The 17,909-nt window shown below is 36.7% G+C and overlaps 1 protein-coding gene across 6 annotated transcripts in view; it reads left to right on the forward strand.

The window, feature by feature from the left end:
- The window catches only part of KCNQ5 (potassium voltage-gated channel subfamily Q member 5), a 564,981-nt gene that overhangs the window by 390,771 nt on the left and 156,301 nt on the right, over window positions 1-17,909 (forward strand). For all 6 annotated transcript variants that reach the window (XM_017958019.3, XM_017958018.3, XM_017958020.3 and 3 more), the window contains exon 3: window positions 11,779-11,905. In XM_017958019.3, coding sequence (XP_017813508.2) covers window positions 11,779-11,905 — 127 coding nt within the window. The remainder of the gene's footprint in view (window positions 1-11,778; window positions 11,906-17,909) is intronic.

Genomic DNA, 17,909 nt, shown 5'->3' on the forward strand with positions numbered 1-17,909 from the left:
TTTTCTTTGTGATCTAGTTGTTCAAAGCGGCAGAAAACTTTAAATTTTCCTTAATTTTGAACGTGTGATTAATGGAATATTGTTACAATACCATTGATTTATATACTTTGAGGATAGTTAACTTCTTTATGTTTATTAGAAATTGCACTGAGAGCTAATATGCGGTTTCTATTTGTGGTGATATGTTCTGTTAATAGGGCCTCCTGTCAGTTTTTATTCTGAGATTTTTGCCTTTCTTGTCCTTTTGCATGAGCCTAACTGACTGAGTTTCAATATCAAGTTCTGAAATCAAGTGAGCATATTAGTGTGCATGCAATATGCACAGAAAGGTGTGTTTTCCTACCTCTCAAAGCTCACCAAAGGATATTATTCATATTGCCACCAAGTACATTTACACCAATAATATATACTTTGGTCATTGGAAAAATAAATAATCTTAGGTAATAAAATGCACTTTGGTGCTTATGAAGGAAAATAATCATCATATATAGAAGAGAAGGAAGGCAAGACTAGGTTTTGATTCAAAATGTTTTCTGTTTTGCTAGGAAGTCTAGAAGGAAATTGGCCAAATGACCTGAGGAGGCAGGGAGATTTCTCCCAGTGGCACATGTCGGTCCACAAGAAACCTAGGGGCATGGAAAGAAAGCAAGATTGTATCTGATTTCTACAGGACTCCAACACTACCCTGCCGATAGCCTTTTCTCCTCTGAAAGCCATGATCCCAAAGGTTTCCATTTCTTCCTGGTTTTTCACATTCTACCAACAAGCAGAATGTCTTCCCCACTGACAACTCAACCGTTGAGCTTTTCTGAGTTCTACCCCTTCATCAACACAGCCTTTGCTTTCTTAGTTACTGAGTAAATAAAACACACTGACCACTTCTGCTGAGCCTTCAGGAGCCACCTGGCTCCACCCTGAAGTTCCGTTTTCTCCAAGAACTAAGACATTTGGAGATTCTGCCTAACATATGCTCAAATAAAAGGGATAAACTGTCTCTCACTTTCTTTCCCCCAGCAGCTTGTCTTAAGAACTATGGTGTAACCATTAGTGAAAAATCCTTTCAGGCTAGTAAAATGTAAAAAGAGAAGAGATATCGGGTAACAACAAATGAAAATATAATCATTCAGTGGTATAAACCATAGGAGTAAAATTAGGTAGTTACTGTCCTCCAGCTTACATTAATCAAAATAAGCCCACACTGTCACTAAGACGTCTTGCAGTAAGAAGCCATTCGCCCTCTCGTTGTAATTAGTGTCATAAAGCTGAATAGACAGGTCAGAAATGAAAATCATAGGCCAATTAACTTATTCTCATGTTTCCACCTCCAGCTAGTTCTTTTTGAGAATTTTGATTTTAATAGATTAATGAAACAGTATGCTAATTGGGTTTTGCTGAGCCTGAAGCCTTGAACTGAAGGAAACTTCGACAAACATTTGGCTAGGGCCTGCTCTCGGAAGAGGAGCTATGATAATGGGTAAAGCAGTTCTCTAGAAACCACCACTCAGCAGAACTTCTGGCACATGGTTTTGTGAGTTGTCTAGTCGTGTGGCTTATCTTCCCCAATAGATTATAAACTCCTCGAGGGTGACAGAACACATTGCTGATCTTTATATCCTGCATGTTTATGGTATTCAGTAGACATTTATAAAACGAATTCATGAAAAGCAGAATATTGAGGAATAAAGTCAACATTGTAGAGCAGTTAGTTATGCTAAACTCTGTAAATACCCTCAAGGAAGAAGGAAGAAGCAGATTTTCTGGAAATCAAGGGATCTCCCAGTGTAAGAGCAATTCCTTTGGTCCAAAGAAGGGCAGCTGTAAGAACGGAGACATAACTCCTCAGTAAGAAAAGGTAAAAATTCTGAGAGTTCTCTAAGAACATGCCCAGCCCTGACCTGCCTCTCACTCTCAGTAGCACGGAAGCCGTACTATCTCTTGTCTTGACACAAGGGTCCACTTCAATTCACAGGACAAATATCACCAATATGAGAAGATAAGATTTGCTTTATAGTCAACTTGGCTGACATGTAGTAATTTCTCAAGGTCAGGATAGCTCTCTAAATAGAAATACTTGTTTGTTTTAAGGAATTTTATTTAAATTTGTGTATCTTAAATTTTAATTTTGATCTCGGCTCACTGCAACCTCCACCTCCCCGGTTCAAGTGATTCTTCTGCCTCAGCCTCCTGAGTAGCTGGGATTACAGGCGCCTGTCACCATGCCTGGTTAATTTTTGTATTTTTAGTAGAGACCAGATTTCACCATGTTAACCAGACTGATCTCGAACTCCTGACCTCAGGTGATCCGCTCACCTCAGTCTCCCAAACTGCTGAGATTACGGGCGTGAACCACTGCTCCCGGCCTCATGTAGTTCTTAAGAGGAAGAAAAGCCTCTAGATTAGTGAGAAGTAGACAAATTAGCAATTTGAATCAAATGAAAACTTGGTTTGATTTCATTCATTTTGGAGACTCTTTTGATGTTTCCATTTTGATCTGATTCAGGACATTCAGCTTTGATTCTAAGTTGAATTGGTTAATTTGTGATTATTTTACAAAATCATAACAGAATAGGTATCTGGGTCCAGTTCAAGGTGCAGCAAGCCATTTTCAATGTTTCCAGCTTGGTGTTTATGATTCAGACATAAATCATTTGGGCATACAGACACGCCCAAATAGAAACCTCAAACCAATTAAGGTATAAATAGGTTTCGGATGGGGGAGGATGGACAACCAAAAAAACCTCAGCGAGGCCCCTCCACAAAGGGCACCACTTCAGCTTGGCCCCATGGGCAGACTTCACCTGTGGCAGGTAAAGGGGAAAGCCTAAGACATCCTGTGCCCTGATGCAGATGTGACTTACAGAACATAAAACGTAAACACAGAAGGGATCATCTGGGTGGCTACTCATGCTAGGCAGGCATTATAGCTGCTAAGAGCCAACCCATCCCTAAGAATCTAAAATCACTACAAGAGAGGACAAAAGTCCTCTCATCATGGCATCCCAACTAGTAACTGGGATGCATAGGGCCACTCCAGGTAGGCAGCTAGGGGTAAACCAGGAATGTCCTGCTGTTCCCAACTCTTTTCCCCAAGAAGGGGGCATCCACTTCCTGCCTCCAGCCCACATGGTCTCAACTCATGTCCTCAATACCTGATAAAAACCAGCCTTGATCCTTCCTTAGTAACAAAGTGTCAATCAGTCATTTGAAATGGAGCATTTTCAAACTATTGCCCTCCCTATGATCTTCTGAAGAACCTCTGGGATAAATGAACGTTGTTATTTAGGTATGGTTAAATGAATTACTTTTCAGGAGCAGATTTATATATTAACAGGTGTGAAAAACTTGAATGGATAAATCATTTATAAAGAAAAATCAGGAATCAACTAATCCCAAGGGGGAAGACCTACTAAGACACTAGATTTTGCTGGAGCTACTCAAATTCATCTATATCTTCCTAAGACTTCCAATCAATGAGGCTAGCTGCAGTGACAGTCTGTCAAAACAACCTCAGTCATTTTTCTCCAACGCAGGAAGCATCCATACCCCTTCACACCTTAATCTAATTTCCCCTATCTCCACCCCCACTCCTACCTCTATGACCCTCTTCTCCCCATACCCACCCCACGAAGTGTCTACTAGCCAACTTAGTGAAGTTCTGTCATGCTCTCACAACCACCTCTGTGCAGCAATGATTCTGTAAATATCCATGTGTCCTCAACTCCAGGTCAAATTAGTCCCTTTGGTAAAAACATTCATTCCCTCAAATTCTCTTCCAATACACTAATATACCTTCCCAAAAAGTAAGGAGAAGTTTGAAAGCTAGCTAGATTGATGATGGTATGTGATATTCTGTAAGTTATGGCTAGTAAGCATGTTTTTAGGATATTTTTCTGCCCTCCAAAGAGACAAAATTCCGGAAGATAATTTACTTTTGTATATTTCCACATTTTGATTTAAGTTTGGAGCCGTCGCTGGATCTTAATTTCATTCCCCTAATATGTGTTATACTAGTAGAATTTTCCACATTACATAGAATTATAACTGCAACCCTTCTGACTGATGCCTTCTTTTTTTGCGTTTTACGATGCAGTTTACGTCACAAATTCTTTCCCTGCAGGGATTATGTAAAGAGGCGTGCTGATCTGCTAGCCCTATGTTACTTTAAGTATATGCACACACACAAAAAGGAACAAAAATAGCTGGGAATTGATTATGTTGATATTCTGAATAAAAGCAATAGTTCTAATTATGTATGTCTAATTAGCCACAGCTCTTCAAGAATTGGTGCAAATGTCACAGGGTTTATAATGTCGGCATTTCATCTTCACGAAAATGCTATTTGATGGCATAAAACCAGAAAAAAACTAATGGTCACAGAAGACAGCTTGTAGATTAGACAAAGGTCACTGTGTTTTAATGAACAGTGCTGTTAATTAATGAGAAAACAACTGGAACATGAGTTTTTAAGCATTGTGAATTTGTACCCAAAAAATCAATCTGCCTAAAACAATTTTAAGTAGCTAAAAACAAAATAACTGCAAGAACATAATTTAAACCTCAAATGGTACAGCAGAGTTCTATATATCAATTAAATTGAATCACAGTTCTCAGGTATGACATATGAAGAGGCTTCTTTAATGTCTGGAAAAGAGGGTTAATATGGATTGGTATTCTCAAAACATATTGTAGATAAAATTCAGGACTAGCTCTACCACTGCCTTTTTTTTTTTTTTTTTTTTTTTTTTAAACAGAGTCTCGCTCTGTTGCCCAGGCTGGAGCGCAGCAGTGAGATCTCGGCTCACTGCAAGCTCCACCTCCTGGGTTCACGTCATTCTCCTGCCTCAGCCTCCCGAGTACCTGGGACTACAGGAGCCCGCCACCATGCCCGGCTAATTTTTTGTATTTTTAGTAGAGATGGGGTTTCACTGTGTTAGCCAGGATGGTCTCGATCTCCTAACCTCATGATCCGCCCGCCTTGGCCTCCCAAAGTGCTGGGATTACAAGCGTGAGCCACCGCGCCCAGCCACCACTGCCTCTTAGGCTTCTTAATTTCCCTATCATTTAAGAAAAATAAGAAAGGTCTTCTACATTTTACCAAAATTATATGAGGACAAATGAGGAAACACTGTAACTCCTGCAAGGTAAGTGATAAAAATAATAAACATTGATTGCCTTTGCTTTTGTAAAGAGCTATCAAAGCCAAGCTTCTAGGGGCTTCAATAAGGAAGGACAGGACCATTGTTAATAACATCAAATTTCCACTACAGCTTTCCTCCAGATAAGTCAAATATTCTGAATATTATTCACTAATCTCTTTAGCTACCATTTCAGTAAACAGCGAGTATTTTATTTCAACTAAAACCAAGCAAGAGAAAATGAACTGCTTTATCCTGAGGTACAGTGGCAAAGGCACCAGAACTTGTCTCATGGCTTACCCAGCAAGGGTCAGAAGAACCAGCCCTAATTTAAATAATCTCAACTGAATGTAACAAATTTTTATATTTTCAACTGATATGAAAATAAAACAGTGAGACCCCATCCAAAGGGCGATTTAAAGAGTACCTCTAAACAAAACACAGTGAGATCAGACCCAGCATCTGGATTTGGAGAAGAACACATTTCCTCTTATGAATCTATCCCATTGTCTAGATTGCTGGTAATGGCTTTTTTTAATGTAAATTGTTATTGAGATAATTGTAGATTCACATGCCGTTGTAAGATATAGTAGACATATCCTGTGTATACTTTACCCAATTTCCCAAAAAGGTAACATTTTGTAAAACTATAGTATAATATCACAACCAGGATAATAATATTGATACAGCTCACAAATCTCATTCAGATTTCTCCAGTTTTACTTGAATACATTTGTGGTCAGGGGGCAGTATTAGCTCTGTACAGTTTTATCACATGCAGAGATTAGTATATCTAACACAACAGTCAAGATATTGGACAATTCCATTGTAATGAGGATCTCTCAAGTTGCCCCTTTCTAATCACATCCACCTTCTCCTTCACACTTGCACACCTCTTCCCTTCCCCAGCCTGACGCCAGCAACCACTAATCTGTTCTCCATATCTGAAATGTTTTTATTTTAAAAATGTTATATAAATGGAATAATACAGTGTATAACTTTTCAAGACTGGCTTTTTTTGTGCTCAACATAATTCCCTGGCAATTCATTTATGTTACTCTGTGTATCAATAGTTGATTCATTTTTATTATTGGGTAGCATTCCATGGTATGGAGGCAACAGAGCTTGTTAAACCATTCTCATGGTGAAGGATATCTGTGCTGTTTTGGGGGTCTGGTCATTATGAATAATTCTGCTGTGAACATTCATGTACAGGTTTTTGTACAAACATAAGTTTTCACGTCTCTGACATGAATGCCCAAGAGTACAATTGCTGAGTCATATGGTAACAATATGTCCAATTTTATAAGAAACTACCATGCTCAGAGGGACTATACTGTTTCACATTCCCATCAGCAGTGTTTGAATGGGCCAGCTTCTCTGCATCCTCCCTAGCATTTTGTATTGTCACTATTTTTGCCACTATTTTTTATTTTATACATTCTGCTTGCTGTGTAGTGATATATTGTAATCTAATTTGCATTTTTCTCATGGCTAATTATGTCAAATATCTTTTCATGTGCTTCTTTGCCATATATGTAACCTCTTTTATGTATGTCCTCTTTTATGAATATCCTATTTATATCTTTGCCAATTTTCTAATTGAGGTTTTGGTTTTTTACTGTTGAGTTTTAAGTATATTTTAGATATTAGTCCTTTGTCAGATATGTGGTTTACAAACATTTTCTCCCAGTCTATGGCTTGTCTTTTCATCCTTAGTCCCTGGGCTCTCATGGAGTAAGTTTTTACTTTTGATGGAATCCGATTTCTCATTTTTTCCTTTTATAACTTCTGCTTTTGATGTCAAGACTAAGAACTCTTTGCTTAGTCCAAATCCCAAAAATGTCTCCAATTTTTTTTTTTTTTTTTTTTTTTTTTTGAGGCGGAGTCTCACTCTGTCGCCCAGGCTGGAGTGCAGTGGTACAATCTCACTGCAAGCTCCGCCTCCCGGGTTCACGCCATTCTCCTGCCTCAGCCTCCCGAATAGCTGGGACTACAGGCGCCCACCACCGCACCTGGCTAATTTTTTGTATTTTTAGTACAGACGGAGTTTCACCGTGTTGGCCAGGATGGTCTCGATCTCCTGACCTCGTGATCCGCCCGCCTCGGCCTCCCAAAGTGCTGGGATTACAGGCGTGAGCCACCGCCCCCAGCCGTCTCCATTTTTTTTTACTACAAGTTTTATTATTTTATGTTTAATTTTTAAATCCATGGTCCATTTTTAAGTGATTTTCATAAGATAGGAAGTATAGATTAAGGTCCACTTTTTTGCCTATAGATGTTCAATTTTTCCAGCATCACTTGTTGAGGGCTCTTCTTCCTCCATTGAAATGCTTTTTCACCTTTAAAACAAATCAATTGAGCATATTTGTGTGGGTCTAGTTCTGAATTCTCCATTCTGTTCACTGTTCTATATGTCTATATGTTCTATATGTCTATCCCTCCACCAATCCACAGTCTTGATTACTGGAGCTATAATAGTAGGTGTTAATATCAGGTAAAGTGATTGATCTTGTTTTATTCTTCTTTGACAGCATTGCTTTAGTTATTCCAGGTCCTGTGCATTTCCATATAAATTTTAAAATAAGTTTGTATCTACCCCCCAAAAAAAAAATTGCTGAGATTTTGACAGGAATTTTATTAGACCTGTAGATCAATTTGGGAAGAATTGACATCTTTACTATGTTGAGTCTTCCAATTCATAAACACGGTATTTCTCCTCACTTAGTTAGGTCTTCTCTGATTTCTTTTATCTGCATTTTGTAATCTCAATGCACATAAACTGTGTGTGTTTTTCTAAGTGGATATTTAAGTTTTATTTTTATTTGGAATTATTATAAATAATATTGTTTCTAATTTTCATTTCCATATGATCATTGTTAGTATAAAGAAATGATTCATTTTTTACATTGATCATATATCGTGCAGCCTTAGTGAACTCACTCGTTTCAAGGGTGTCTTTGTAGATTCCTTTGGATTTTTCTGTAGACAGTCATGTCATTTGTAAATAGAGGAGACCATTTTATGTTTACCTTTCCAAACTGCACGCCTTTTTTTTTCTTTTATTTGGTTTATTGCAGCAACTATTAATATAACTTACAATACTATGTTGAATAAGAGTGATGAAAATATACATCTTGGTTGCTCTTAATATTAGGGAAAAGCATTCAGTCTTTCACTATTAAGTATGATGTTAGGTTTGTTGTAAATGCTATTTATCTAATTAAACTGTTAAACCTCTTTTCCTAAGTTGCTGAGAGTTTTTTTAATCATAAATGGGTGTTGGATTTTGTCAAATGCTATTTCTTCATCAACTTATATGGTTATATTTTTTTCTTTAGCTTTATTGTATAATGCATTATATTGATTGAGTTTAACCATTGAGCTAGCCTTGCATACCTAGAATAAATCCTACTTGCCTATATATTGACTGATTGACTAGCAAAAATATTTGCTAATATTTTGTTGAGGATTTTTGTGTCTAAGTTTATGATATATATTGGTATGTAGTTTTTGTTTTGCTTCGTTTTATTGTCTTTGTCTGGTTTTGGTGTCAGGGTAATACTGACTTCATAGAAAGATTGAGAAAGTTTTTTCTCCTCTATTTTCCGGGAGAAATTGTGTGAAAATGATATATTCTTATTTAAATGTCTGGTTGATTTTTCCAGTGAAACCATTTGGCCTGGACATTTCTGTTTGGGGAGATTTTAACTATCAATTCAATTGCTTTAGAGGTTATAGGGCTACCCAGATTGTCTATTTCTTCTTTGTTGAGTTTTGGTAGCTTGTAGTTTTACAGTATTTGGTCCATTTCTCCTAAGTTATCAAGTGTATGTGCATAAAGTTACTCATAGTACTCCTTCATTGTTTCAGTGGCTGTAGAATCTGTAGTGATATCCCCTATTACATTCCTGACATTGTGGATTTTTTGTCAGCTTTCAAGAAAGAGATTTATCAACTTTGTTGATTTTCTCAAGGAACTACTTTTTTGTTACATGGATTTTCCATATTGTTTTCCTGTTTTCAGTTTCATTAATTTATGCTCTTTTCTATATTACTTCCTTCTGTCTTCTTCCTTTGGGTTTATTTTACCCTTCTTTTTCCAATTTCTTGAGGTAGGAACTAAGATTATTAATATGAGACCTTTCTTCATCTATAATGTAAGCATTTAGTGCTATAAATTTTCTTCTCAGCACTGCTTTTACTGCATCCTACATATTTTGTTATGTCATTTTTTATTTTCATTCAGTTCAATGTATTTTTTTAATTTTTTGAGACTTTCTCTTTGACCAACGGATTACTGAGAAGAATATTGTTTAATTTCCACATGTTTAGAGATTTGCTTGTCTTTCTGTTATTGATTTCTAGTTTTATTCCATTGTGGCTTGAGAACACATTCTGTCTGATTTTATTCTTTTAAACTTGTTGAAATTTGTTTATGACCCAGAACATAATCTATCTTAATAAATGTGCATAGATGCTTTTTAAAAATGTGTATTCTGCTGATGTTAGGTGAAATGTCTCATATCCGTCAGATCCTGTAGGTTGAATGTGTTGTTCAGATAGTTCACATACTTGTTAAATTTCTTTCTAGTAGTTCTATGCCCATAGTTCTGAGCAAGGATAAGGTGTGTTAATGAAGTCCCCAAATACGACTTAACATTTGTCTATTTTTCCTTTCAACCCTATTAGTTTCGCTTTATGAATTTTGAGACTCTCCTGTCATTTTTCCCTCCCTCCTTAAAAAAAAAAAGCAGCAAACAATATTTCTGAACAATAGGGCTGGAATAAAGAACTTGTAAATGTAATTTATCCTGCCTTACTGCAACATAGGAATAGTGCAGTGACCTTGACATACCTAAGAACAATGGGCATCTGTCATTTGTTAAGAACAGTGGACATACTGGTGTCATCTGTTTCCATGAAAAACAAAAATGACTACACAGTAGTGTTCAGGGACACAGGCCACATTTGGGATTTTCTTGGGATCCCTTATAATATGAGTACTCACAACTGGCGTTCCAAATGTCCTGGCATAAGTAGGAATTAGGGGCAGGGATTAAAAAGTGGATCTGCCATTTAACCTAAGTTGGGCACAGGCACAACTACATGGGCATTTTGGGCTTGAGTATGTTTTCTGTATTTGGAAAGATGTGCTGGATTAACAACAAATGATCTGGCACTTTATATACCTTAATAAATGAACAGACTCAACTAGCCAGATATACATTCAAAACCAAAACAAAGCCAAAACCAGACAAAACCTTCGGATTATTAATGAGTGTATGTTGACCCTCGTTTTGGTTATCTGCATAAAGTCATCTTTGAAGGTTTATCCTATAAGTAGTTTTGAATAACGGTGAGTAAGCAGTGATGATATTGGATATTTATTTCCCATCATGAGAAATATTTGTGGATTACTTAGTGCAAAATAAAAGAAGGATAGAATGATAGCTCTACTAGTCCTTTCAAAAGTGCAGCATATCATCCCATGCTCTAACTAAAGAAACAGACATTTGCCTGAAATTTGCAACAAAAATGCCACTTTTATAAATTTGGTAACAGTTTTTATCCTGCGAGTAGAATGGGAGAGTGGGGAGTAGGTTAGAATGTTTACTTTCTCTGCTTTCTATTTCTGTGATGTTTGGAAGTTTTAATAAAGACAATATATTACTTTTACAATTAAGATATTATGATAAAAATCTGTAAATATTGTTCTACATTATAAATGTTGAATCAACCCTTGCTTTAAAACAAGAAAGGGAATTATTTTTAAAGCAAAAACAATTTTGATAAATTAAGTGCTTGTTCCTATAGGGACAACAAGATGACCGTGCTAAGCTTGCTCCAGAAATGCTTTCGTTTTACAAATTCCATTTGGTTTTTCATTCTATCACTGACTGTTTAATGAGCCACTTTAGCTGGCCTTTCCCCAGGGTTAACTCACAACTCTTCCTAAATAATCTCAGTCATTTTCCTGGAGCAGGTGTCGTTTTCTAGGCAGCTCTTGCCAAAGGGCAGCATAATAATTAACAAGCTTCAGATCGGAAGGATTCAGGGTCTCATTTCTGGCAAAGGATATGTGTCTCACACTGTAATACTTTTGAAACTTACTGTTTTTTAAGGGGATTTTGACACTGTAATGAAAGAATTCAGTATACTTCTAAATATTTGCTTCTTTTTCTCTGAGAACAACTCTCGAAGATTTAGAGATTATGTCACTCCTTGCAGCAAAATGAAGCTCTATTTTCTGTAAAACTTGCCATTATATTTCAGGATTCACTATTTTATTTCGGATATTTCACATGTTACTGGGTAGCTAAAGTCAGCTACACTATAAATTCCAGGCGAGAGAGATCCATTATTCAGCCTGCACATTTAGTATTGAAACTGACTCCCAAATTTGCAAAGTATTAGTGACTTGAAAAGGAAGAGCATTCCATGATAGGAAATGCAGACAGTATGAGGTTCAAATACTCTCCAGATTTAGTCTGATTTGGAGAAAGGAAATGTTCTTAACTTTAGATATTAACAACTAGATCCTTTAGACAAAGTGCCTAAATGTCCAAAAATATCCATAGAGCTTCTTACTGTGGTTTGCTTCATAATGCTTCTCTCTGATATGTCTTATCTGATATTTTAGGAGTTCGTGATGATTGTCGTCTTTGGTTTGGAGTTCATCATTCGAATCTGGTCTGCGGGTTGCTGTTGTCGGTATAGAGGATGGCAAGGAAGACTGAGGTTTGCTCGAAAGCCCTTCTGTGTTATAGGTGAATATCAGAGTCTCAGATACCTGGACTGATGACACCAACATTCTTTTCTTCTATCTCCTGTTTTGCAATATTTGATTAATATTAAAAGCTAACATCCATGGAGTACTTATCATGGACCAGGCACTCGTGTTTTGAAAATGTTGACTCATTTGATGTTGACTCCACAGCATTATGAGGTAGATATTTTTATTATCCCCATTTTACAGTTGAAGAATTTGAGGTGAAGAGAGGCTAAGTTAGTTGCTGAATTCATACAGCTACTAGATGGTAGAGCTGGAATTTTAGCCAGGCAATCTGGCTCTAGAATACCCACTTATATCAATTAACTTATATGGAAATACATGGTTCTCCAGTGTTGCCCTGATTTAGGGGAACATTGATTTCAGTGAGTATAAAAAACCCTTTTTGCTCTACAATATGACACCAGGTTACGCTCTGGATCAGCTGGAATAGATGGCAATACATTGATACTGGTAATGCATATCAATTAACATTCTTCAAGAATGATTGTAAGTATGGTTTCCTTAATGCATTGGTAACTGTAGACTGGACAAAGTCCCCTACACCCTAAAATATGAGTCCTCCACCCTCCAACCCAAAATACCCAAATACATAGCACATCTCTGCACCTCCCTAGCTGCTATGGTTTCTGAGAGACATCATTCACCTGGGTTCCAGCTTGAAATTGTACTTCCTAATGAAGATGCCATAGAGCATTCTGGAATTAAGATCTGGCATTTCCCAGTAATATTTAAAAGTATTACAAAATTGAAAAGTCTATTTATAAAAGCTATTATTATTATTATTTAGCAGCTAAATTTGGCTTTCTTGCTTTTTTGTCTGTCTCGCTTCTTAGGCAGCCATTCAAACCCAAATACTGCAAATTCTTGATGAGGCTTGTTTATTTCAACTATTTTCAACCTGAAAAAGTAGGTTTTTAATTTACAAAATAGTTTAGGCTATCTTCTTCAGCTAGCATAGGTTTTCTGTTTTGTTTTAGGAGTCAGGAATTATTGAGTGATCTTCTTAGTTTCCTCCCTTACTCCTGTTCCCTATGGTGGGGTCAGAGTGGATTTAAGGAAGAAAGTGTATCACCATCCATGGACACTGTTAAGAAGAATCCTTTATTCCATACTTCTTTCATAGTATGCACATCTCAAAAGTCTCCACTTACTAAACCAGAATTTATGGAAATGTGGCTGTGTGTGAGGCATTGGTGTTACAATAGTGAATCTAGTGGAATTCTAAGTTAAATCTATCTTAAAATACCTTGTTTGGCCCTCATGAATGCAGTCTGTTTGTCCAGCTGTCTATCTTCTCCAATAATAAGCTTTACTTCTTTTTGGAAGCCATCATGCTAAGGTATGGAGCAAAGTAGGTGGTAACTCCAAGCCTTGCAGGTTCATAAAGCCCCAAGGCATATTAGTGAAGGCATTAGATTTTTCTCCCTGGACATGGTTTTTTCTCTCTCAATTTGCTACTCAGACAGCATTACAAAGGACTGTAACTTGATGTGAAACTACTGCACAACAAGTACTTTCTGTCCCATACGGGGCCCAAACAAAACAATTCACAAGGCAGATGGTTAGCCAAGATTCACTCAACTTCTACAGGATAAGGTCAGTTCATGGATGACTGGAAAAAATGTTTCATTCCAGATTTTAAAACCAATTAAAAGTTGGCTTTGTTCCAATTCCAGAAGCAATGCCAATGTATCTCTGGCCACCATGCGAAAAAGAAAGCTTTTTCCCAGATGTCTGCTGCCTTTTGATAGCTGTTTTCAGCTATGGATACATCAACACATCTTAGTCCTTTGGTCTTTGTCTTCCTGTCTCAGGTCCTTGAAGGTCTTGATATAACATGTAGTTCTAAAAATGGTGTTATGTTATCTGTAATCTTACTTGCCTTTGGACCTATCAATAGTGACCTTAAAAATGTAGTATGATGCCTGGCGCAGTCACTCCTGCCTGTAATTCCAGCCCTTTGGAAGGCTGAGGAAGACAGATCACTTGAGCCCAGGAGTTTAAGACCAGCCTGGGATGGAAAGACCCTGTCTCTACAAAAATTTAAAAATTAGCCGGGCATGGTGACACGAACCTGTAGTCCCAGTTACTCAGAAGGCTGAGACTGGAGGATCACTTGAGCCCAGGAGTTTGAGGCTGCAGTGAGCCATGTTCCTGCCACTACACTCCAGCCTGAGTAAAAAGAGTAAGATCCTGTCTCAAAAAAGTACTAGTATGATATGGTTTAGGCATAATTGCAGTTTTGTTAACCCTTTAGACCTTTTCTTTATTTAGATATTTTACCTCTAGTAAATTAATTGCTTTGGAAGAAAATTTCACGGATAAATATATAATGAATCCCCATTAGAACAAAGTCTACATTTGTACTTACAGTTAGGATAACTATGAATTTTTTTAATCTTTTATTAAATGTACATGTTTGACCCATGGCCCAGCTGAATGGATGTTATAGTGAAGCATGTTCAAATGTGGCTTATCAGTATGAGGTCAGTAAAATTTAACCTACACTAAAGAATCAAACATCACCTTCCTAAAGGCAGCAAGCTGTACCAGATGACTATTGAGACTATTTCTAGGCCTGTCCAACAGGTTCATAAAAATGCTTGATGTAACTGGTAAAATACTAAAGTGAACACTGTAGTCCGCTTGTTCAACCTAATTTACTGTGACAAAATGAAAAAAGGAATAGCATCTGTCATCTGTCCATGATAACTGTTCTGAATGGATGTTTGGAAATGTAGCTAAAACCTCTCAAAACTTCATATATTTGTAAGATTTGATTACTCTGAATATGCCAAGTATACACCCAAATGTTTTTAGAAGTCTTGAGCATTCGAGAAAAGAACATAGAAAAGATTGTGATAGACTGACTGTGCCTTCAACCTGGGAAATGCTTTCTGTAAGCACACCAATGTTTTTCTTTCCAATTGGAAACAGACTGAAGCTGCTACAGTGGTCAGCTAACAAGTCTCATGTAGTATTGCACCCTTTTGACAAAGGCCCAATTGATAGAGGTTTTATGGACTAATTCCTAAAGATTTTAGCATATGCCCTTCTGAACTGCCCACCTTCCTTACCCCTGCACTCTGGCCAAAGCCAAGAGCATTTCAAAAGCTCATTGATTTCACAAATCATAAAATCATTACATATTTGTGTTTGGAAAACATATTTTAAACAATTGTAACATAAGGGAAGAAACTAATCTATTTAACTCTTTTTAATTAGGTACTTTCTTTCATTACTACTGTACATTGATTTATCTCTGCTTGGTTTTAAGCATTTGCTTTGAAAATTGGTAAAATCTTATCTTGAATATAAAATTCTTCCTCATCTCTATCTGTTCAATTTTTATGTCTCCTCTAAGACTCTTCTGTCATAATAACTTGTCTAGAGCTATGAGCACTAATTGCTGCATTGTTGATTTGGATAGTCAAATGTGTTTTGGGATGACCACCCAAGCTGCCCTTCATTTACCTGGACAGGCTGCTTTATGATTTCTCTATGTGAAAACACAAAACACTCACCCAATAACATTGGCATAAAGAATTTGTGAATAACCTCTAAGACTGATTTCATAGTCATTCTTTTTTCTAGCTTTCATTACTGACCTACCCAAAAATTGCAGATAGACCAAAGGCTGAAACTCGGATCACCAATAATGAGCCTGATGTGTCAGGAAGCCAACAAATTACTTCTCACAGTGACTTTTTTTAGATTCCTTGGTGACGCTTTCCAAAGGCAGATATAACAGGGCCATATTTTTCAGTCTTGCAGAGAGTCTCAGTGAGAAAATACCAGCCTGTTATTAGTCTTGGATCTGTATTTGATGCTAAGTGTAAGTTGATTTCTTATTGTTATTTTAACAGTTTATTTTCAGTGTAATTATTTCCACAAGAGGACAAAAGAGGCATAAAATAAAATTTTATTTTATCCTACATGGATAAAATAAAATTGAAGCCTTTATTAAAATCAACCAGATGGCTGAGGCTACTCTAATATACCTACGATTTCATCTTATTAAAAGGCAACTTAAGTTGCTAATGTGTTCAAAAGTTAGATCACAGACTCCCAAAACTGCAACTGTGTTCTAAATTGATTTGAGACATCATTTTTCTGTTTCTGTCTTCTTTATCTTGTGTTCCAAGAGACTTACTCTTGAGTGACATTATTTTCTATACCTTCTACTCCTTTTTCCCCTTTAGTAGAAATTATATTATTTCACTTATTTTCTGTTAGTCATACACTCTTCTGTGACTTTTTACTTCTAAGTGTTCAAACTCCCTCAGTGCACATAGATTCCTTCCATGTGATTAACTGGACCATCTGAGGACAATTAAAACCTGTTGGATTGACTTATCACAAAAACATTAAAACAATTTTAATCCCTCTAGTTAATAATAGCTGATATTTACTGAGAACTACTATATATTAAGTACTACTCTAAGCACTTTATAAATATGGTCTTATTTAATTCTACGTAAGTACTGTAATGTCCCTATTTATTTTATTTTATTTTATTCTATTTTATTTTATTTTATTTATTTTTTGAGACAGAGTTTCCCTCTCTCACCCAAGCTGGAGTCCAGTGGCACAGTCTCAGCTCACTGCAACCTCCACCTCCTGGGTTCAAGCCATTCTCATGCCCCAGCCTCCCGAGTAGCTGGGACTACAGGCACACACCACCACACCCAGCTAATTTTTGCATTTTCAGTAGAGATAGGATTTCACTGTGTTGGCCAGGCTGGTCTTGAACTCCTGGCCTCAAGTGATCCACCTGCCTCAGCCTCCCAAAGTGCTGGTATTACAGGTGTGAGACATCATGCCTGTCCTTTATAATGTCCCATTTTATAGATGAGGAAGTAAGATACGACTTAAGAAACATGCCCAAAGTTATAAAAAAATGGTAGGTGAAAGAACCTGGATTTATTTCTCATGATTTCACTCTAGAAAAGTATACATACCCAACTGGAAAAGTGTCTTTACTGTTTATTAGCATTTTAAAATTAAATTTAATTGAACCTTATCTATTGTCATCAACTTGTAAACAAAAGAACATGATACTATTATGCGTATCATTAGTAATTCAAAATCTTTAAAGAAAAGCCAGACTTTATAGAACATTAATTGCAGTCTCAGCCTTAATTAGATTAACTAAATTATGTTACCTATTGCTGCTCTCTAACCTGAAGGGGAAATTAGGACCTAAAATAGACTTACTTGGCCTGTATCAAACTTGCATATGCTCTTGAGTTGATGTTATCATGAGGCTCCCTGGGTATTTCCAAATTGGAGACATCTCGAGATGTAAGTAGTATCACTCGCAGGAATACCTTCAAATGTTTTTTAACATTAATAACCTATTGGTAATTTAGGTAATTGTTGACCTGGTACACAAACTTGAAAGTTGAACTTACCAGGTAGCTTGATTAGCTGATATGGTTGGACCACATGAAGAAAATTTATTTCCGAAGAGGAGAATGAATAACTAAGGATTATTTACCACTCTTTCTATAAACTTTAGTAGAGCACTATGATATACTGTATTAACATTCTGTACTATCACATGTTACATAAGAAAATTCATTCACAGACAAAGTATTTATTATGTGTCCAACACAATCTTAGGTATAAAAGATACAAAAGCAACTAAAACATGGTCCCTGACTGTAAAAATAGACTCTCCTGTGCCCTTAGAGAATGGCAAAACTGAAAGGAAGTATACTATAATTATGGTGTTACAAAGCAAAGGTGATGGAAATTGAAGTAGTCCTAGAAAGAAGGCTATGAAATATCATGAGTGATTGTATAAAACAAAGAAGCAAAGGATTGCCCCCAGGTTTTCAAATTATGTTTGAGTCATCTGCCGAACGTTTATACATTTCTGCCATGTCCAAGCATGCTCATGGATGCTGGAGAGGCTGTATGGCACCAAATGGACAAGGTCTTCCTTCTTATAGAGATAATATTTGTGTGGACAA

Source organism: Papio anubis, chromosome 6, assembly GCF_008728515.1.
Source record: "Papio anubis isolate 15944 chromosome 6, Panubis1.0, whole genome shotgun sequence".
NCBI lineage: Eukaryota > Metazoa > Chordata > Mammalia > Primates > Cercopithecidae > Papio > Papio anubis.